At 36.6% G+C, this 24173-nt stretch overlaps 1 protein-coding gene across 2 annotated transcripts in view; it reads left to right on the top strand.

Moving 5' to 3' along the window:
- The window catches only part of vwa5b1 (von Willebrand factor A domain containing 5B1), a 46535-nt gene that overhangs the window by 1119 nt on the left and 21243 nt on the right, over nt 1-24173 (top strand). Inside the window, exons 2-11 of one of the 2 annotated variants that reach the window (XM_082144736.1) lie at nt 170-1004; nt 5617-5827; nt 7921-8079; nt 8264-8483; nt 9520-9668; nt 10702-10833; nt 12219-12343; nt 15872-16048; nt 20994-21104; nt 21691-21893. In XM_082144736.1, coding sequence (XP_082000862.1) covers nt 5689-5827; nt 7921-8079; nt 8264-8483; nt 9520-9668; nt 10702-10833; nt 12219-12343; nt 15872-16048; nt 20994-21104; nt 21691-21893 — 1415 coding nt within the window. In that variant the 5' untranslated portion in view covers nt 170-1004; nt 5617-5688. Of the gene's footprint in view, nt 1-169; nt 1005-5557; nt 5828-7920; nt 8080-8263; nt 8484-9519; nt 9669-10701; nt 10834-12218; nt 12344-15871; nt 16049-20993; nt 21105-21690; nt 21894-24173 lie in introns of those variants that run through there. The other variant, XM_082144735.1, reaches the window with a different exon arrangement.

Raw genomic sequence — 24173 nt, 5'->3', positions numbered from 1 at the left:
TCTCAATTACATTTTTGCATCACAGCCAATATGGTTTTGTTTATTTGTGCTTGCTTATTCTTGAGGAAATTCATCATAATTGAGAATCGAATGCATGGAATTTATGACTTACATCCATAGCGTTCAGGCTTTAGCCGTTGGGTTTGACATATTTTCTTCTTTATTGCAGATGAAATGATCTACGACCGCTGCAGCCCGTCCGCCTGTCCCAGCAGATGAGATAAGAGACATTCAGAGAGAGCGAGCAAGAGAGAGAAAGAGAGACAGTAAATAGCACATGTTAATTGAATTGAGAAACAGAAGCTGAGATTCAAGCCAAGCCAGCACACATCACTAAACACACACACTTTCTCCAAACAACCTGTTGTCTTTTAAGAAGCCCTGGAGGCTCCATATTGATTGTCATGGTTACATCCTCTGCAAAAGCAGATTAATCACACACGCCACGGTCATATTAAAATCAAGATAGTGAGCTTAGTAGTCACTGGAGGGAAAACATGAATGATGGAAGGACAGACAAAGACAGAGAGGGAAACATGCATGATCTCTCGCCCTCCCCTCGTTTCCCCCATGCATGGTGTTCATTTCAGCCTGTGGTACCCCGGCCATCAAATGGGATACATGAATGGGCTCTCGTCACTGATTACGGAGAGACAGAGAGGTGGATGAGTGGGTGGTACAGATGCTGAGGGGAGAATTGAGCGTTGGCGGGGGGTGTGCTGGGGTTCCTGTTAATCTGTTGCACAGGACAGCTTCCAGCGCCTGTGTTTCTGCCACAGCTCCTCTGAGCTTCATAACCACATGTTGCTGTGCTGATCGACTGCGTTAACGTTCCTCCAGCTGCTTCTATATCTGTCGGTCTCTCCACCTCCCTCCCATCTTCGTTCTGCTCAGTTGTTGTGTTCATCTCCAAGAGGCAGAGAGCTTTCCGGAGTTGCAGCCGATTATTTTGGACATCACCAATGCAGGATTCGAGAGAGAATTGTGACCGCTGCAGATGTGAGGTAAGAGTCCTGCTTTGCAAAAAGTGCATGAGGAACTGAACTCGGAAATCTTATGGTGAAGTAGGAGGCATTTTGTTTTAGGTTTTAGGTGAATTTGGGAAGTGTTTGGAAAACCTCTAAAAGAGATTTCACGACCTTGCAAAGTGATGCATCTGTAGTCAGCTGATGGAGATGCAGGATCAACAGGTGGTTGTTTCTGTGCCGCGTCTCCCGCGGTGTGTGTGGTGGCAGCCGTGGAGTGTGTGTAGTGGGGGATTAGGCTCTTTTTCGTTGGGAGTGATTCACACTCCATTGAGGATGGATGGGAGGCGGGGGTTGGTCATTGTCTGTCACTTTGGGTTCTCCTCATTTGGGTCCCCTTAAATAGAATATGGAAGAAATATTTTTTTTTCATGCATTTTCAAACAAAATCAATCTCGTCATTGAGGATGAAATTGATTTTGACCTTTACCTGGTCTTTTCGGTCTGATAGGGTTATCAAAAAATCTTAAATGATTGTTTTGTGGTTTTAATATCAACGTTTAACTCTTAAAATCAAATTTTTTTCACAGCGATTAGTTCGCTTAAAAGAACCATTTGTTTTCTTAGTGTGAAGAACATTTTAATAATCGAATCTTTGTTTTCAACAATAAGGAACCTTGTGCAGTGGAAAGTTTCCAGAGATTCTCCATGAAACCATAGAATAACCTTTATTTTAAATGCATGATTTAAATCATGTTTTAAGATGATATTGACACCTTTGCTTTGTGCCGAAATGCCCCGCTTCTCTCAGGACACATGATGGCAGTGTTTGACCGGTTTGCTGTGTGTGATGGCAGTCAGGGGCGAGGGGGAAATCTATTGTACTCGTCTGTCCGCTCTCATCTTGTCACGAGGCACTGTGCCAAAACCTTAATCCATTAGAGAGGGGGTGGCGTTCCTCTGTCTCTGAGTTATGGCCATGTAGACACCTCGATGAAAGCGTCTGTTTCTTTTCTGTAATATCGGGAAGCTGTTTAATCTCAGACATTTATGTCCTCTGAGAATAATTGCTCATAAATCTGGAAACTGGCCGAAAAACATGTCAAATTTCCAAAACACTGACCCTCTGTGGACGTTAGATGGAAATTAGAGGATTGATATAAAGTTAAATCATACTGCAGTTTGCTTTTAAAATACTGTGGGATATTGTTGTTTGCTCAGACCTCAGGAGAGTAGAGAGTTTGGGAAACCTGTTTGGAAACCATCATCATTTTCTTATAATTCTGTTTGATGACTTGTGCTTTGAATACAAGCTTTATCAAAATCTGTGATAAAGCTTATATTCAAAAGCATAATTCATCAAACAGAATTATAAGAAAATGATGATGGTTTCAAATAAACAGAGACACAATTGTTGATATTCAGTAGGACTATAACATTATAGCATTAATAGTTGTCCTAGCAGTAGTCGATATGGGCTTTTCAATGCCTGATGCAATTGCTGTCACAAATGGCTGGACCAAATCGCAACAGTTGATTTTAATTAACACAGAACTCTTTAAAAAAGCAAACAGAACAAACACTATATACTGACGAAATACGGATTAAGGACACTTAAAACTCAGGGAAATATATACAAAGGATAATCAAAGGGTGGAAACAAGAAACAGGTGTGGCAACTTAATCAAACAATGAGTAACCATAGCAACAAATACAAACAAAGGAAACAGAACATGGAAACAATGAAAAACCAACTCAAAGTCCATCTCAAACGCAACAAACATGATCTACCATGACAATTGCAAGGTGTCTGACAAATAATATAATGTTTATATATTATAATGAATTCAAAAGAGATGTCAAATTAATATTAAATATATTAATGTTAAAAATACTAATATGAACACAATTTATACAATATACTCTACCATTCAAAAGTTTGGGGTCAGGTAGAATTATTTTTGAAAGAAAGAAATTTATACTTTTATTAACTCTAAATCAACATGCTCCAATGCACAATTTTCTATATATTGTAATCATTATGTTCACAACTTGTAATAATTACTTCAATGAGCTCATTGTTTCTGCCTTATTAAATTCATACATTGTTAGATAATGGAGTGATATGTATATGTACATTTCTGAAATACAGTACTTGCACACAGTCACTCTAAATTGTAATGTAGACACATGCATTTTCTGTATTCTGAAAAGTGCTATACAAATAAAAGTTGAATTGAATTGAATTCCAAAAGGATGTATTAAATTGATCAAAAGTGACAGTGAAGACAATTATAATGTTGCAAAAGATTTCTATTTCAAATAAATGCCGTTCTTTTGGACTTTATTCATCAAAGAATCCTGAAAAAGTGACTCTTTCAAAAATCAAATAAAAAAATTAAACGGTACAACTGTTTTCAACTTTCATAATAGCCAGAAATGCAAATTATCCTATTAGAATGATTTCTGAAGGATCATGTGAAACTGAAGACTGGAGTAATGATGCTGAAAATTCAGCTTTGCATCACAGGAATAAATTACATAAAATAAAATAAAAATAAAATAGAAAAGTTATTTTAATTTGAAACTTTTTTTTTACTGTATTTTTCATCAAATAAATGCAGCCTTGGTGAGCATAAGAGACTCATTTAAAAAAATGTTAAAAAAATTCTTACTGACCCCAAACATTTTTACGTTATAGTATAATATCACAATCTTAAAATGGCCAAATATGTCTATTACTCGACAGTATTACTCGGTTGTGGAACCTGAGCACAATGTGAGGCATTTTTGAAGTCTTTTCTGAAACTCAATAGTGGTCTTCAGACAAATCTGAGAAGCATGTTCAACAAAAGTCTTTTATTCTCATTGCTGTGTAGAAGAAATAACTGAGATATTTATGTACTGTCTGTATATAATATAAGCAATCTCATTTCTGAAATTGTTATTGCTTGGAGAAACTTAATGGAGATTTCACTTTTAGTCAACATCTCAGATATGTCTAGGAGAAAAAATGAGTATAGAGATATTAATGATTGCGGATAATAGCTCAGATCATTTGGTCTTGGAAGAGGGTTCATATTGAGACCTTTGATTGCAGACTTTGTATTTTTGCAAATCTGAGCACAGTTAGAGACATTATTCAGAGAGATCTGTTCTGAGAATATTGATGTCCTTTTCCAAGGAGAAAAATCTGTGACGCATTTGCTTTCAATTTCAGGTCCATTACTGTTGTCTTGGAAATATTTAAAACGAATATAACCAACTAAATCTGACTTCTTAATGCAATACTTCCCTGAAGTAAGGTGACGGCGTCCCGTCAAGAAGCTAGAAAATACGTTTTATTCACGGCCAGGTTATCAATGGCCACAAAAACCAAGTGAGTCGCCTGAATAGAAAGATACATGCACATTTAAATCATATAGCTGAGAAAAAATCAATGTCACTCAAGTCTTCTTCACTGTGATTTGTTCTGGTGATTGGTTTGTAATGATCTAAGCTAATCATATGACTGTAAGTTCTACTGTGTTAAGCACTTTTTGGTTAAGTATGGCCTTTGACCGGAGCATCCTTAGTCTCCATTTCTCTGGACATTTAATGTTGAAAATACCCATTACATCAAACATTTCAATCACACTGTCTAGGAGAATCAATTGAAAAGTTAAAGAGATCATTAAAGAGTTTTACATCATGTTAATCGCTTTTTCTGGCACAATCATTAAGAGAACTGAGACACAGACGCTGATCTGTATCGTATAACTCTTCTGGTTTTGTATTCCCATAGTCTGAAGTTCTCTGCGCTGACCTCAGGTAAAAACTGCCGAGTCTGTAACGGTGCCAGTGGCTTTTTGATGTGCCAGAGGCTTCTGTTCCCTTTGATGGTGCTGATCCAGACCTGAGCTTTGTGTGCCACAAATCCACCCGTGGGATGGGGGGGTGGGGTGGACCTGTCAGAGGACTTCATTTAGACACCAGAGAGGCATCCAGAGCGATACGGATTATAATGTTGTCCTCTAGTCTTCATCAGTGCTGTAGGACAATGATGAGTTATGATGTGTGACGTCTGTGAATATGAATGACTTGTTTTTTACAATGGCCACAGAAATACTGGACACTTAAGCCACACATAAATTGTATAAATGTCACTGCATTAGATACGAAATATCCAACCATCTGGATTTTGATGTCTCATCTCTATTTATTAGAAGGGGCAGATTTGCACAAACACCAGAGTTTGTATGTATGATAAAACAGTAGATGTTCCGTTCAAAATGTATTTTTAGTCATTCTGTAAGTATTTTTTTCTTTTTTTTCAGGTCATATATTTTGAATTAAGTTTATTATTCTTATTTTCATTTTTGTACTTAAACCTCACAAAACTATTATATTCATGCTTAAAACAAAACACAATGCAGTAAAACAATTATTCAGGTCCTTACAATGCAGTTTTGCTTTTTAAGTAAATTTAACTTGTTTTAAGGTTTAAAACAAGATATTTTATCTGGACGTTCATACAATGTCCAAAAGCATAAATAAATATACACAGGCCCTAAGGAGGGAGGGAGGGAGGGATTGATTGGTTGGTTGGTTGGTTCATTTATTCATTCATTCTGCAAGACATATTGTAAAATATGGTTTCAATCTTATCTAGCCTTTCTAGGGAAACATCACCTATCGCCTCCTTCTCTGCATGTGAGAAGCTGTACTGGACAGAACCACCATCATGCCAGGCCTGATCAACAAGAGCAAACGGAGCGCTCTGCCTCTTAGCGTCTCTGACATCACTTCCTGTGTCAGGGGTTACACCCTGGCAATGACGGCCTCCTTGACCTATGAAAACATCGAAGATCACCCTGTCGAGGGTGAGTATGCTGTCTAATGGATGCATTACTTCTGATATTTCTGAAATGATATCCATCATTAGTGGCTCTTCCTAAGGCATTAGTTTTACACTCAAAAAATAAATAAATGATGCATGTTTGTCAGACATAAATAAATGAAACGGATACGATTTATCTATAGTACTAATAAACTGAATGTGTTTAATAACACATTATGGTACAATAACAATAACCAGGTTTATATTTATCATCAATAAATCCAATCTGTTTCTATCTCATACATTTTTATCTAATTGAATATTGCTTGGTCCACAGCTAGCCATATTTGGCAAGGCAAGTTTATATTTGAATCCATGTTTGTATTTTTTACTGAATAAATGTAATGTTTGCACAATGAACAGATTTATTCTGATTTGAATAAATGCATTTTGAAAATAGGATAATTAAAATCAAATAGATGCAAATAGTTAATAGCCATGAGCCATGAGTGCAGAAACATGTTTCTGACAAACATGCATTACATTAAGTTTATGACTTGTTAAAAATGTGTAATCCAAATGGATGGACATTTTATTTGCAGTTCAATTACATAAATCTTAAATTTAGGCCTAACTATTTTTTGAGTGTATATTGCTCATACTTAAGCGATTTGAACCTAAACTTTAGTTTTAAATTTGCCATGTAACTCTTCATAACATGTTCCAGTTGATCCAACTTCGAGGACTAGATTAAATATATAATCTCAAAAGATGTATAATCAGGCTCTCTACACACACTCCAAAACATTATGTGTTGGCTCAACAAAACAAATGAACGCAACAGTTGCATCCATTTTTTTTTGTTATGACAACTTGGGCTGAAATTACATTCAACCAGCAAGCTACACTGAGTTAGAAGAGCTTAATAATTTTTTGCATAAATGTTTAGTCGCTCCAACTACTTGAGTTGTAGCCCTGGAACCAATTAATCTTATCTATTTCAGTTCAGATCCACAGCTATTGCACATTCTTAATGTAACTTATTTGGCATTTAATGAACAAGATATTACTTGTCACTGGCGTTAGCTCAGTCATTGCTTATAGAGTCAGTGTAGTGTTTACAATCACAATCGTAACCACAAAAACTTCAACATTACAGAAACTCCTTTAAATGTCAAACATACTATCATTAAACATTAACAGGTCTTTTCTTTCACAAAAAAAACCTAATAAAATAACACGTAATTTCAACATTTATTTTCCTTATCCAGTCCTATGCAATGAATGCTGGGAACTACAAATCCACTGCCTAATTTCTGAAGTTATCAAGACGAATTCATTGTTACAACTAATGCAGAAATTTTAGTTTACATTACACACAATATTAAGTTGATTCAATTATCAAAATTATTGTGTCAATAGAACTCAAAATAATGTAAGAGGTTTCATTAAAACAATAAATTTGAATTTTTGTGACCATGCATTTATTTAAAGGTATACGATAGGTCACCCAAAAATGAAACTTTTTGTCATCGTTTACTGGAAGTTGTTCCAATTCTGTATATATTTCTTGAAGAATGTTTGTAACCAAACAGTTGACGGGACACCATTGACTTCCATAGTATTTTTTTCAATATTTGGGCGAACTATCCCTTTGAGTTATGGTAACAGGTCCCCTGAATGACTTTTTAGAGAATATTTTATGACAAATCTATAAAAAAAATACAGCACTTCACTTTATCCACTTGATCAATGATAAGAATCAAGAATTAATTTGTAATTTCTCAAAAGCATTTTGGGACGAAATGCATCAAACTCTTTATAATCACAGTAATACTTTCTCAAAATTCCCCGAAGGGAAGAGAAACACTTGTCTTTCCCTCCCAACCTCATCAGCTATTTGTGTGAAGTCTAGAAATGTCACTGGCACATTGCTGCTCTGTGGTCTCCAGTGTCCTATTGACTCCAACAGATTGGATTTTGCATTGATCAATGTTGAAAGCACTAAAACGAAGGATTTTATTTCTGTCAAGTGCAAAATTAGCTTTGTGGAAAGATGGCCTTTTGCTACTGTGTAATAAACAATGCATTCTCCTGAATCACTTTTTTCTAATCCTCTTCCTGTGATTCATGCAGGAATCTTTATATATCCTCTGGACGACAGCAGCGTGGTGGTCGGGTTCGAAGCGATGATTGGCAGCCAGATAATAACCGTGCAGGTCAAAGACAAAGCGAAAATCGATGACTGTTACTTTGATTGCTGCAATGCCAATGGAACCCCGCAAAGCGGAGGTGGTAAGATTGCATGCTCATTTATAACGCCCATCAAAGATCTTAGTTAATCCCCAATTCAGAGCTTAAACGGAAGCCCTGTCACGGTGTCTGTTGAATTCAGTTAACACGCAAAATCCTATTAAGCTCTTTCATTGACGTTGACTGTACATTTCAGAGGCTTTACTGATGAATCATCTTGCCGCAGGACATATCGTTTTGGACGAGGATCAGGAGAGGACAGTGCTGGTGGTTAGTCTAGGGGTCATTCCCCCTCTGGAGACCATTAATATACTGGTCAGCACGTCCTCGGAGCTCAGCACACTCACTAACGGTGGAATCCGGGTAACCTCACCGCCCGTCTGCTCTCCAAGAGTCCAACGTTCTGTCAAAGAGGAGCAGGCGTTTTCGCCCAGCACTGCTAGAAGGTTTAACATTTTGATAATTATTGTATTTGAATGGCAATCCTGTATTTATAATCCTCAAACATTCTGGCTTCTGCTCTAAACTCCAAACCTTAGTAGAAGTATTAAACTCTGCAATTCATTCAGCTTGAACTGCTTCACATACAGACTGCAATTTAAAGTCTCAAATTGTCTTTGGTAGATAATTTCAGCTTTAGCTATTTTCGGGTTTTCTAAACGTTAAACTTTTTAGGAAATTTAAGATTAAAGTTTAAAAATCTCCCATTGACTTACATTGACATGTTTAACATTAAAAATATGTAATATCAGTGTACTGATATCGGCATACTGAATTGTGATTGGTGCTCTTTCTTGTATTTATTTGCATACTGATTTTTTCCCCCTTGCATCTATATTTAATCTCAATGTAGCTGCATTTAATTTATGCAGACATCACAAGACCAACCTTAAAATGACCGCAAATGAAAATTCTGTCATTTACTCACACTCATGTTGTTTCAAATCTGTATGACTTTGTGTGGAACACAAAATAAAATATTTCGAAGAAGTTTGGGAACCAAACAACTTTGGACCCCATTGACTTCCATTGCATGAAAAACAAATGCAACACAAAATATATTTTTATATGTTCCACAGAAGAAAGTGAGTTTGGAATGACATGGGTAAATTATGACAGAATTTCAATATCCTTGAGGAATTTTAAGTATAGTTGAGATGTCTGCTGCTCAACAGAGCAGGAAAAAAAGGAGCCATTCCTCAAAATACAGATACTCCTCAAAATATCTTATTTCATGTTATACAGAAGAAAGTTTTGTACACTTTTGGAACGGCATGAGTAAATGATAAGACTTTTCAGTTCTGATTGAATTATCCTTTAAATCATTGCTACTGTTCTTTTACTGCCTTGTAAGCACTGTTATTTCCTTCGTAAAAAGAAAGAAAGTTGAGCTCATATTATACAGTCATATTATTTACCTCAGGACTTAATGAAACTGAACTGAAAATGAAGCTTGAATGTGTACCTGCTGATTTGTCTCAGGAGGGATCAGCATCATTGTGCACAGGGAACACACGAGCAGACGGCCTTAGGTGTGTGTTTGGCTGCTCTGATGGAGGAAGAGACCATCAACTCCATTGACTATGAGTTCAACTTCCATCTTGAGATCAGAGGACCGTATTTACTCGCAGGTCAGTTCCTCCATCCTCAAGCATGAGTCTTGGATTAAACAACCCTGATACCCCTGATCATGGGTTTGATTTCCAGAGAACACAAATAAATATGAATACATGTGAAATGTTTAAAATCATGAATGCACTGCAACTTTATTTCGATTAAATTGCCTGGCAAATTTATGGAAGCTTAGTTCCACTATGGAATAAAAATAATTAAAAAGGTAATTGCAAATCTCTTATAATTCTGACTTATAAAAGTGCACAAAATTGACAGAATATATTATACATTTATGCATTCATGTGGAAGCTTATTTCTGCCACGGAATAAAAAAAATATATATATATATAATTGCGGATTTTAATTTCATAATTCTCTTCTTTTTTTTTCTACCAATTTACACTTTTTTTCCTCAGAATTCTTAAAAAGAAAAGTCAGAATTGTGAGATTTAAACTTGCAATTGTGAGTAAAAAAAAGTAAGAATTGTGAGATTAAATGTTGCAATTACCTTTTTTTTTATTCTGTGGAGGAAACAGAAAAATAAAACAGAATTGTGAGATGCAAACTTGCAATTACGAGTTTATAACTTGCGGTTGCAATATTTAAACTCGCAATAGTAGAAAAAAAGTCAAAATTGTGAGATATAAACTCAGAATTGAAAGAAAAAAAGGGAGAAAAATACCTTTTTTTATTTTTTATTCTGTGGTGAAAATAAGCTTCCATATAAATGCATAATTAGAAAACCAATGATGTATGATGTGTGGATAGTTTGATGAGTTGATTTTTCACACTGATAACATTTCAGTGTGAAATACACATTCAGTCGCGTTGGATAAAAGCTCCTGCCAAATTGATAAATGTAAAGTGCAGCACATGCTAGTCTTTCAGCTGGGACTCAAGCCCAAATGATGTTCAATGTGTTGATTGTCCAGATGTAATACATAGTATGCATCTTCCTGCTGGAGCTGCGGAACGGTTTAGTCCTCGCATGTGGTCTAACGTCTGTTGCTCCTGCTTATTTTAGATGCTTTAGAAGTTTCTCTGTGCAGGTGTGGAAAGCCCCTCACATGCCATCCGTGCGGACGCGGACCCTTCGGCTCGCTCTGCCACCAGTATTGTGGTCACACTGGCAGACAAGTACACCTACGACTGCCCTGTGGAGATACTCATCTACCCCAGTGGTGTGTAACACACATCAATACAATAATTGTATATCATGATCTCAATCTACAGTTCGAAACAGACAATGTTGAGCTAGTTCTTTTTAGTGAATCGAAAGTATACAGCGCAACTAGATAAACTTTTCAGTCAAGCTGATGCATTCATTTTTTAGGTTCTCTCAACTATTGTCTTAATTGTCCTAAGGAACACTAGTTTGTTTTGTCCATTTGAATTTGATCATTCACTTAATGCAAAATGCCTTGTTCAGTTAATAACGTTGTCAAGGCGACTACTGATTTCTTGTTGAGCATATTTTCAGTGAGTAACACAATAAATTGATCTGTCATTTTGAGAGTTTTGTACAATAAATTCTATGTTTAATTTGTTTAGTTGATTATTGTTTATTATTTAGTGAACACCAGTTTTTGGATTGCATTCATGCCACATAAAAAGATTGTGAAAAGTCATTCAAATATTTGTGTAGCGCATTTTGCAAGAATTGTTTTTAATGTATTTATTATTACTGAAATGATCTCATAATTTTGCAATGCAATTGCATTTCTTATTTCCAGTTTAAGTCCTAAAATAATCATTAAGAAGTCAGAATTGTTCAAGAATTCAATTCTTTATGACTCACATTCCTAGAAATTCTTAAACAACACTAAAAACCACTCAGAGAACATCTTTGTAACCATATCTCCCTTGCAAACGCCTATAGTGGCGACAAACACCACACTCATTTTTAGTCCCTTTATGAAGCCGTTTTCTTTCTGGACCTTCCCAGCAATGTCCTTTTCTGTCAGGGCATTTGGTCCCCATGGACAGACAAACAAGATCACAGTCACTCTGACCTGTGTTAACTGGACAATAGAGTCTGCCTTTTGAGAACAAGCCAGTGCTAATCTCTCCATGTGCCTGAAAGCTTGTCCAAACGAGAGGCTGTTTATTATATCAGAGGCTATTGAAGCATCATTCCCAGGCCCACAACCATATAACATCATTTCTTGCTCTATAAGCACTGTTTAGTTGAGCTCTATATTTCTTCAGCCACCCCATCATGCATCTCAACCTCCATCGGTGTCTGGGAGGCATAAATGGATCTCACGATGCCTCATAAGATTGCCTCACTCCGCAGGTGACCCGAGGCCAGTATTGTGCAATTGAATTAATTAGAAAGCCGAGTCAAGGGGGCAAACGTTCAGCTGTATTGATGGCCCACTAGGAGCCAACACACTCTCTGTTCCCAATCCAGCTGCTGTTTTTAAGAAATACTGCCACCATGGGAGTCCTTCATGTCTGGTAGTAATGTAACTCATCGTCTGCTGCCATAATTGACTGTTGTGCCTCCACACTGAGAGGTTTTTATGCTGTACAAAAGAGAGTAATTCTTCCTTTCTTTGCATAGAGCCCCATCTGCCACACGTTCTCATCGAAGACGGAGACATGACGCCGGAGGAATACGATGAGCATCTGAAAGGACGGAGCGACTACATAAAGGCCACGAAGAAGGACTGCAGTAATGAAAAGACAGTGAGTGGAAGAAACAGAGCGAAGGAATATGTAAGAATGAGGGTTGTAGAAAACAGTCTGAGTGTTTTACAAGGACGAAAATGAGCAAAACAAGCTTGAGACTCTGAAGAAGTTGTTCAACACCGTGGTCCGTGACGCATATAATTGGCAAAGAAATCGAGAAGAGACTTGTTTCGTTTTGACAGCCAGGATCATAAACTAAATAGGATGTGGTACTTATTTGAAATAATGCTCTCAAGTCGTGGTTTGGGGCAGAGAGATCCATTGGCAAATTAGCATGTAATATAACAGATTAAAATACTTTTAAGGAATGATTTTGGTCACTGAAAAGAAGTACCTAAAAGTATCATGGCAGTTTTTTTTATTAGATTACCCACAATTAGATTACTGTTAGACGTGTAAGCCTGAAGAGAAACATAAAACTCTTAATAGAATAAAACAATTGTATTTTATCTAATTATTTCCAACCATTCGAATTCAGAAAATGTTAACTTATTTATTCAATGTTAATATTGATAAAATTAATATATACAATCATATATATTATACAGTATATATTACATCGTGGCTTCATAAAGGGACAATATATATACACTCTCCCGCCACTTTATTTGGTACATCTTGCAATATCATCATGCTTGGACCCTGTTTTGCCTTCAGAACTGCCTTCATTTTTCTTGGCAGAGATTCAACAAGGTGCTAGAAATATTTCTCTGAGATTTCTCTGAGCCATATTGGCATGATAGCATCACGTAATTGCTGCTGATTTGTCGGCTGCACATCCACATCTGCTCTACTGGATTGAGATCTGGGACTGTGGAGGCCGTTTGAGTTTACTGAACTCTTTGTCATGTTCAAGAAACCAGTTTGAGATGATTTTAGCTTTGTGACATGATGCATTGTCCTTCTGGAAATAGCCATCAGTAGATGATACATTGTGGTCATAAAGGGATGGACATGATCAGCAACAATACTCAGGTGTTGAAGCGATTGTCAGTTGGTACAAAGTGTGCCAAGAAAATATCCCACACACCATCATTACACCACCAGCAGCCTGAACCTTTGATACAAGGCAGGATGGATTCATGCTTTCATGTTGTTTACACCAAATTCTGACCCTAAACCCTATCATCTGAATGTTGCAGAATCATCAGAATATTGTACTTATTTGTACTTAAGTAGTATTTAAGTACAATATTGAATATTGTACTTAAGTAGTAGTAGGTCATCCGGGTATTTTTTGCCTACTTTTAGAATATTATGCATTCAGACATACTACTCTTTTGGCGTAGGCTACTGTTTTTCGCATACTTCCCTGTTTCAGGGAAGTATTCGATTTCGGACACAGCGCAAGTCTACCACTTAAAAGCATTGAGTTGCTGCCATGTGATTGGATGATTAGATACGGTATTTGCGTTAATGAGCAGTTGAACAGGTCAGGTGTACCTAATAAAGTGGCCGGTGAGTGTGCTGTGTGTGTAATATTTTATTAATTATTAAATGTATCAATATTAATGTTAAAAAGTAAAAAAGTATCATTACTCCGGTCTTCAGTGTCACATGATCCTTCAGAAATTATTCTAATATGCTGATTTGCTGCTCAAGAAACATTTCTTCTTCTTCTTATTATTATCAATATTCAGTTATTTTGTGGAAACCATAATAAAAAAATGATTAAGGATTCATTGATTAAAAAATGTCAAATTATCAGCATTTATTTAAAATAGAAATCAATTTTCTAATTATGAATATCTTTAGTATCACTTTGGATCAGCTTAATGCATCCTTGCTGAATAAAAGTCTTTCGAAAAATAAAATAAAAGAAAGAAAGAATTTGCTGATCCCAAACTTTTGTAGGTTCCAGTCATTTTCTAAAATATCCCGGGGTTTTTAACGTCAAGCTGTTAGATTTAGCCTAATGACAACCATACTCTAAATCCAAAGCTTCAATTGCATCCTTAAGTGAGTGCTGTTCCTCAACAGGAGGGGAGAGAACATTCAGCCCTAAAATGATCAGCAATGAATGGAGGTTTCTATGGAAACTGTCAAAGGTCTTCAGCTGAGTCCACAGTGTTTCTACCTATTGCATAGCGAAATAAGAGTCAACTTCACCACCTTTGGGATGTATTAAATCTTTAAAGCATGAGAGGGGAATCCATGACCCGTAAAAGATTTTAAAAATTCTGATCTTGACTAACAGCTTCAGTATCTGTCTCTATCAATCCTTTACTGAAGTGAGCTGAATAACATTGAATATCCTCAAAAAGATTGTTCACCCAAAAATGAAAATTCTGTTATCATTTATTCCCCCACGTTGTTCCAAACCTGAATTACATTTGCTCTTGTCATTTTTTTTTTCATACAATAATGACTGTGATTGTACTTGAATCTGAACTTTGAAAATAGTCAGGTGATTAGCAGCTAAAAAGCATGGAAATTAAAATCTTTGTGCACATCCAAGCAAGCTCAGTTTTATACAGGACACGTTTATATATGTAAAAGAAAGCTATTTCCTCCAAAGGTTAATTTTGTAAGTGAGCAGAGAAATGGCAGATTTCCAAGAAGTAATTTAACGTACAATGGACCAACCAATTTAAACGTGATGTTAAGTGGTTGAAATACATTGCTAATCTGAAGTACTTTATTCAGAGAAGTACACAATAGGCTCATTGCCATCCTCTAAACGATCTTGAGCTCTGACAAGTGCACAGAACTCACATTTATATTCACATTTATACTCGTATATACTTATATAAAAAAAGTTTTTTTTTTAAATATATGTATATTCAGACAGTGCTTGAACAGACAAAAAAAATAAAAAATAAAATTCTGAACCGGTCTGACTGGGCCATTTAAAAGTTGTTATATATTTTAAAACCTAATAAATGATCAAATTGACAGTATACTGTAATGCTGAATGTCTATAATTAATGGGTAAAATTGAGAAAAAATCTATTTCATAGAGACAGAATTGGTTTCGGTGATACTGGCCTTCTTTCTAAGTAAGATGCCATTCAACAAATACTTAAAATATATAGGCTACTGTCTTTGTTATTTCTACATCATTTGGAGATTAAATGTGAAATGATTACAATATAAAGATATATAAAAAACGTAAATGTTAGGCGCGATTAATCGCGATTAATTACAGAAAAATTTACGATTAATACAAAAAAAATATGATTGGCAGCACTAATGTGTGTGTGTGTGTATATATGTATATTTTTATATTTATTTATTTATTTATAATTTATAGACCCCAAACTTTTGAACGGAACTGTATGTATTTACTCTCTAAAACTCTTAGATTCAAAATGTTTGATGCAAATGTTAAAAATTCAAAGTAAATTGTTAAAATGTGTTCCTCACACTTCTCCGTTAAATAAATGCAAGGCATATTTATGGAACAAGAAATAACTTGTTTTAGTTCTGTTGTGTAATGTGTGGCATGTTTTCATGAGATTCACCAGCTTTACCCATTATCACCTTCAGTAATGGCTCTGTCACTGGCTGGTGTGTGTTGTGTAGGTGGACATCATTCGGAAGAGGCTTCATAAAGACATCCTCCACAACCCCGTAGTCATGCTCAACTTCTGCCCAGACCTCCGCTCGACGACCTCTGACCTGCGGAGCATCCAGGGGGAATTCATCTTCCTCATTGACCGCAGTGGAAGCATGAGCGGGGTCAACATCAATCGAGTTAAGGTATGATGCTTCTGCTTCTGCGTTAAGCTAACTGTGCCCCTCATTCCCAATGCTCATTAACTTTTGAAGACATCCTAATTTATTCAAGGGTTTAAAACCCCAAAGTGCTTCAGTCGTGTTAATGACCATTAATGGAAAAGGGTATTTATATACACACAGCGGTGCTTATTTACCGAAGAGACTCTGATTGGATGGTTTTATGTAGATTACGGGAGTAAACAGATTTATAAATTCTTAAAGTAATAAAGTTGTTTACTGTTACATTTTGCAAAGTTTAGCATGAGAGTTTATCTTGAGGTTCATAGTACCAAGTAGGGCTGGGCAATATATTTAATATTTACAATATATTCATAATGATTTTGCTGAAGAACTGAAATTAAAAAATGCATTAGGGGCTTTCGCACCGGAGGAACATTTTTGTAGTTCCTATAACGATTGGCGGAAGTACCTGCTTTTTGGCGTGTTCACACCAAAGGAACTGGGAACGATTTTAGTTATATTAATGCATTTTGGGGGGACTAAATTAGCTTCTACTTCTAGGATCCAACCCAGCACAAAAAGAACTATCAGTGACACACTGTAAGTAGTACGTTGATTGACCGAGCCAAGCGTGCCGCACAAGCCCTGAAAAGTGAAGCCAAAACATCTCGATCGCCACCCTTGTGACTGGTCCTAGTATAGGTCATAAACCCCGCCTCGCCGTGTTATTCAACGGGACTTGGAACCAACTAAACAATTTAATTACACTTCAAATATCTTTTTTCCGAAGGTGGTTTCAGTCATTTACTGGAATTTACATCAGCATGATAAAAACTAAAGTGTTTGTTTTTAAAATAAGTTTGTTTTTAGTTAGTTATTTGATGCCATAAAAACGGTGGTGTGACGTCATGATTGACAGCTGTGATTGACAGGTTCTCTGAGCGAAGTAGTCACTGAAGCACCAACATACTTTTTTTCGGGATCTTCGGAGGACTGAAGAGATTGGAGCTTTAAATTTAATATCAAAATTTCTCTAATTAATTATTTCACACCGAGAGTAAGGGCGGGGCGTTGATTTCGCGCCTTTACTTCCTGCTCACTACAGCGCAGGTCTGGTCCCGAAATCACTACTGCGCAGACTCAAGCCCCAAGATGTCAGCGCCATATCGGGACACTGGCGGCTTCACTTCTCACCAATGGAAGAGAGCGAAGGGGCGTCGTCCATATTTTTTTACAGTCTATGGACCGAACACATGCCATACGAAAGCCTTAAAGGAGACATATCATGCTTTTAAATCGTTCCTTTTTACATATAAATCATACATTTGTAGTCTATATAAAGCGGAACTGCAATGCTTGGGTCTGAATTCCTCATTATTATAGCTCCACAGGCCCCTTTTCTACCCCTTTTCTGATGTGCGTCTGAGAGCAACTCGTTTTGGAGCGGTCTCTTTAAATACAATTGAGACACTTCATACCCCGCCCAAACTCGGTTCAACTCCACCCCGTTCGGCCATTTTTGTAGTTTGATAGCAGAGATACGATTATCTAGCGGCACAGAAACTTTTTATTCACACGTTATTAACAAAATGTCAACAACGGAAGACTTGTCCAGCCAGCCTTACATGTTCGAGCCAGAATCGGAGCCGGAGCGACATGAAAATGAAGACGACGAACCTGCAGAACAACGTCTTCATATGGATGTATCAAAATGGTGTGTTACTGTATTTACACATGAAACTTTGGTCTTCCGACCTTTTACCACCGTGGCGATTTATGTTGATTAATATGTGCGAGGGAGAGAGAGCAAGACAGCGCCTAGTTTGGAGACGGTGTCTTGTTTACATTTTCGCCTGGCTCCGGAGAGAGAGAGAGAGAGAGAGAGAGAGAGAGAGAGAGAGAGAGAGAGAGAGAGAGAGAGAGAGAGTGCGCGCGCGACCGGGTCTCTCTCTCTGCTCGTTCTTTCAGTTAAACATGCGCCGTCACAAGCGCGGCAGTTCATCTACATTAGACGGTGTAATGAAGCGTGTGGGTTACTACATCCAATAACCGAACATTTTAACTTACCCTCTCGTAAGTTCTGCATCCTTTAGCTTGGACTACAAAATTGCAGCGAGAAATAAAAATGGCGGATTGCTAGAAGTGTTGGGCCGGAAGTCAATGTCCTTATTTGGCAGTTCCGCTGCAACTACTGTGACGTAATAGTTAAAAAAAACGTCATAGATAACAGAAAAATCGGAACAGGTTGAAAAATATGACCAAAACAGAATATAAAGATATCAACGAAGCACCTGAAGAGAATAATTTCAACTTTTCTGTACTTCTAAACACTCCAAATATACAACAAAATGCATTTAAGGGCTAAAAAAGTGGATTTAGCATGATATGTCCCCTTTAAGCCTTAACTTTTGAATGGTATATTTAAACTAAAACAGATTCAACAGGTTTCATGCAAATGTTAAAATCAAGCCGTGTCTCTCACATGTTTCCACTAAATAAACACAAGGTAGAATTATATTGTAATGTATCTTTATGAACCATACAAAAAGCCATATGGGGACTTTATTAAACATTTTAGAATGAGATTAGTTAGCTTTACTGTTTTTGCTACATTGAAATAAAGACATATTTTACTGAACATCATGTTGTTCTGAACAAAATCAGCCCATTTGAGCAGCCTGTTGCAGGGGCTCTGTAATGAAATAGCCAGCTTGTTGCATTGAATAGCTCAAGCAGCTACGATAATTGAACTTGGTAAGTCTCCCTGCTGAGATTAGAGATGTGTGAATGAGTGTGTGCTCGTGTCCTCTGTGTACACGGCTGTGCAGCGTGACGCACGAGGCAGCGATGACTCACTGTGGTTTTGATTGAGGACGTTCCCCTTTCGACCACAGACACCAAATGGCTCTAATCTAAAGGCTCAGGTCATTCTAGCGGTAATATCATCCCAGAATATCCTTGACCCTGAAGAAGACTTGCTCCATGCTGAAATGTCATATGTCCATTGTGGTGGGGTGCAAGAGGACAGCCGCAGATGTATCCAGTTACACTGAAAGGAAGATACATTTATTAAAAGGAAATAGTTCATCCAAATGAACATTTTGCCATCATTTACTCACCCTCATGTGACTATATCTTCCGTGTAACACAAAAGCAGAAATGTTGAAAAAGTGTGCTTGTCATCTTTGCTGTGAATTGACTGTGAATGGCTTTCAAAATTCCAATAAAGATGCAAAAGCACCATCAAAGTATCATAAAAGTATGTTTATATGAAATTTAAGTGGAAATTTAGTGAGTTGAACAGGAGAAATGAATCGGTGCAATTTGTGAATGAATCATCCAGTCTGGTTAATCATCTGATTAATTGAAAATCCTAATAGACATTCTCTCATCAACTCTTGTGAAAACATTTGAAGTGATTAACAGTTTCTCATACAAAGCTGTCGTATGACTTCAGAAGATTTAAAATATTGTGTTTGGTGGTTCTTTTGAGCCTTTGAAGCTTGAAAGCCACTCTTTTGTAATTGCATGGGGGGAAAATACAATTCTTCAAAAGTTCCCCTTTTGTGTTCCACAGTAAATTACGATATTTACATTTACATATTTACATTCACAAGTGAACTATCCCTTTAAGAACTAAATATCTTTTATAATTGTGTTTCAAGTTCAGTTTGAATGTGTAAGGAAGTGCTTTGAGAAGGTGGACTTGTTTTATTATGCAAATTATAACAAAATCGGTGATTTAGTTTTTTTTGAATCATTCAAAACAGTGTAAGACCACAAAAAATGCTAAAACTCTTCTTTAATAATCACATTCATATTTACAAACTTAATTATAACCTCATGCTAATTACTCACTGCTGTACTCGCTGTCAGTCTGTCGAAAAGCAGCGCTATAAATTATACCACTACTTTAGATGAGACACAATGGAGATCTGAATTCTTGTGTTCAATATGCAGTGCGGTCTATTGGCATCAGGTCTGGATGACAAAGATTGCTGGTTCAATCCAAGCAAGGGCGACAGCTGAAAAGCCATTAGCGATCGACCACTAGTCTAAACATTTGTGGGAACATGCCACCCTCAGTGTCTATGATGGGTACAGTCCTGCCATCGAGCACGGCACTTAAACACTGCAATTAGTTTAATGTGAGTTGCTTTAAATAATATGCAAATGTTACATGGCAAATTACTAGAATATCTGGTAATGGCTGTAATGTATTATTAAAGCAATATGAGCATGTCAAATGAAAAATGTAAACTCAGAGTGAACCTGATATTTTACATATAATAATATATATCACTATAAAAAAAAAAAAGTTCAGTTGCTGCCTTACATTTTTTAAGTATAGTCAAATTGGCTGTACAAGTCATTTCAACTCATTTGTTTTTGAATCTTGAATCTTGTCTAACTTAAAAAATGAAGTGGAAATGGGTTAGATTATTTAAAAGTTAAAGTAATGGAAAAACATGTTATCATGACTTATTGATTATATAATTTTTAGATACACATACAGTATACACATGTTTATTATACATTTCTTATATAAGTGGAAATATTTTAATATATACAGTATATATACAGTATATATATATATATATATATATATATATATATATACTTTTTATATACTTTTTATATATATATATATATATATTTTTTATATATTTAAATAGATATTTAATGGGTAATGCAAAATAGTTTTATTCACACACACACACACACACACACACACACACACACACACACACACACACACACACACACACACACACACACACACACACACACACATATATATATACACCTAATTACAGTAAAACAATTTTTTATATATATATATATATATATATAATTTTTTATAAGTTATGCAAAATACAGAATCATGGAATCCCCGTCTAATAAATCTATCCTGCTTATCTGCCACCCTCATTCACGTTGACCTTCCCATTTTATGTGTTCACAGGACGCAATGGTCGTGATTCTGAAAAGTCTTTTCCCAGCATGCTTATTCAACATAGTGGGCTTCGGATCCAAGTTCAAAACGCTGTTTGCCACCAGTCAGAGCTACGATGAGGTAGGTCACCCGCAGGGACCCACAGTCAGCGTCCTCAATCACTGCCCTCATTAGATCGCCAGTTACACTGAGACGCTCAAGATGCTCCATGTTTGTGTTTTTCTGCTGGGATCCAGTGGCAAAGGTCTGGGTTTACATGATGAATTTCTATTAAAGTTTCTTACTGATTTCATAATGCATAAAAAAACACTGTCTATTCAGAAGTCTCTGTGGCAAATAGTTTTTTTTTTCTAAGCATAAATCTAAGATTCACTGTGGATATAATAGCAAACAATGTCAGTGTTGGTCAGAAGGTGCTCCCTGTTCCTCTTCTTTCAAACGTAGCAAGACAAGTTGACACCATTGTTACTAAAAGTTTGCTAAGTAGTATTTCCTACTCAAGCAAGGTTATTTTTGACTGGTCAAGCCTATGCAATAGGAGCAGACTGGGAGTGGCCTTGGACGACAACATGCCCAGTGCATTATGGGTGTTGAAAGAGTTTTCACTAGTCAAGTAGCAGAGATTTTTTGTACCAAATAGTCAGCCATGTTTTATTGTAAGCCCATTTTGACAGTACTAAATTACCCTTTGACATTTATTTCACAGGAGAGTTTGTTGTTGGCTTACGAACACGTGAAGAAGATCCGGGCTGACATGGGCGGCACAAACATACTGGCTCCTCTCAACTGGATCCTACAGCAGCCCATGCAGAAAGGTCATCCTCGCCTGCTCTTCCTCCTGACCGACGGAGCCGTCAGTAACACAGGGAAAGTTATTGAGTTGCTCCGCAGCCATGCCAAGTTCACCAGGTCAATGTTTGCACATTTACATTTATGCATTTGGCTGACACTTTTATCTAAAGTTACATTGCATTTAAGGTCCATCTCATGTCGCACTCGCTAATGAGTTTGAAAGCCATCTTGGCTAATTTTAGTTTAAGTTGTAGCTTTTTTGTTTTTTATTTAGCTTTAATTTAATTTAATTTCAAATTTTGCCTTGGCATTAACGGCAATAAAATAAAGTTAAAATAAAGTTTAAGTTTTTCATCTAATATTTATATTTTATTTTATTTCAGCTTTTTTATTTTTTATTTATGAAATTTTTTTTGCTCTTTTAATTTTAGTTTACAATAATAACACTGATTGCAAACTCTGAAATTGAGTCATGATTCCACTTAAATATTTAAAATAAAGTAAAGGCTTTATATTGACATTTCAAAAAAAAATTGGGATAAGACATTTTTGTGCATTAACTATTGATCCAATAAAGAAGGATAATATGTTGGCAAACTAATGCAAACAGACGTCAAAAGGACAATAAATGAACATTCTGTTATTATTTACTTAACCTCATAAAATATATTTTGAATAGTTGAGTAGCTGAATAAATCATATTTAATAGCATACAGTATAATTACTTGGAATATAGTGCTCAAGTCATACAGACATTAAACAATGTCTTTTTTGTGTTAATCATCCCCTGATCACAATTTTCATTTATATGGAAAAGAGCAACTCGGGACAGTCTTCAGTTCAAAATATCCCATTTTATTTCCCACAGATGAAAGCCGTATGCATTCGGAATGATTTGCTGATTAAATGACTGATGATTCAAATTTTTCATTTTCGAATGAACTAATCCTTTAATATCACAGGTTCAAGGATACAGAGCTGCAGAGCTATTCAGGTAATAAGATCATAATCAGATCGGCACAGACGCTAGCGACAGTAAATTGATGTCTCTCTGTCTAATCCTCCTAGATCCGCACTAGCCATAACGCTGCTGGTATTCTCAGGCTTTGTTTCTGCAGTCCGTTGCTTCCTAGAGGCGTCCGTCTCCCACCTCAAGTCAATTTGTCACATGCCGAGATGTTCACCTGAGAGGAACACTTCTTTTCTTCCTCGTCCTCCTAGAGCAGATGCAACAATAGCTTTCTTTCAAAAGAATGGAAGAAACTGTAGGTTTTAACAGCCGTTCCTGCAGTACAAAAGACACAAGCTGAGGTCAGACACAAAGAGGATGGCTGGGAAATGACACTGCAGTGATATTTACTGCCTTAAACAACACTTGCCCTCCCCAGACGATCGAGAATAATCACGATTGTGTCTTACTGCACTTCATTCCTCTGCTGTGGGGACACGACTCGGCTTTCTTTGCTTGTTAGGGAAGAATGTTTCCCAGTAAACTGATCAGACGCAGAGATCGCCAGTCCACACTTTAGTAAATGGGCAGATGTGTTCCCTGTTAGTGCAGTGAGCAAGCAGTGCACCTTGTATCTCGCATGCAGTGAGCCACAGATGTTGCTGCCAAAGCTGAAGGTCACTCATTTTCAATTACGACTGCCTTCAGATACTGTGCATTAGATCTGGGCCCGTATTCATAAAGAATCTTAATGCAAAGAGTAGCTAGTGACAAAATTCTAAGAAAATTCGTAGAAATGTGGGCGTTTACTCTTAAAATTAAAGAAAAAATCCTAGTAAAGAAAAAAGTAATTCAGAAAGCATCTTAACCCTTAAAAGAGGTCTTAAGGTCAAAATTGTTAGGAGCACGGACGAGGACTTTTAAGAGGCTTAAGAGTTTCTTTAGCAGAGGAGAAAATGGCAGAAAGACGAAGAGGGAGAAGAAATGTGTTGCAGACAATGAATAACAGTGAGTTAATAAGACGCTATAGATTAGATCGTGCAGGGATCATGTTTGTGACTGATCTTATTAGAGACACGCTAATATCTCCGATACAGTGCAGAAATGCCATAGCGCCAGAAATGAAAGTAATCACTACAGTACGATATTTGGCAACTGGGAAAATTCCATGTTTGATACATTAAAACCAACATTCAAACCACCACTTAAATAGACATGCCAGCAATCAGTGGAAAATAATTGGAAAGAGTGGAACAATTTTTTATCATTCTAAGCCAAGCAAATACCTTATAGGAAATTAACAGCATGCATGATACATTATTACCATACCATGGTAAATAAAAATACCCCTGCCCCTGGTGTTTTACAGACCCCACCCCAGTTAGGCCAAAATCTAGAGATCGTCGAGAAATTTCCAATATGATATATCTTCAAAATATTAGCTTGGT

Source organism: Leuciscus leuciscus (assembly GCF_965113295.1).
Source record: "Leuciscus leuciscus genome assembly, chromosome: 18".
In the NCBI taxonomy this organism is placed as follows: domain Eukaryota; kingdom Metazoa; phylum Chordata; class Actinopteri; order Cypriniformes; family Leuciscidae; genus Leuciscus; species Leuciscus leuciscus.
Note: the sequence above shows the minus strand (reverse complement) of the source record. Positions and strands in the feature narration are given on the sequence as shown.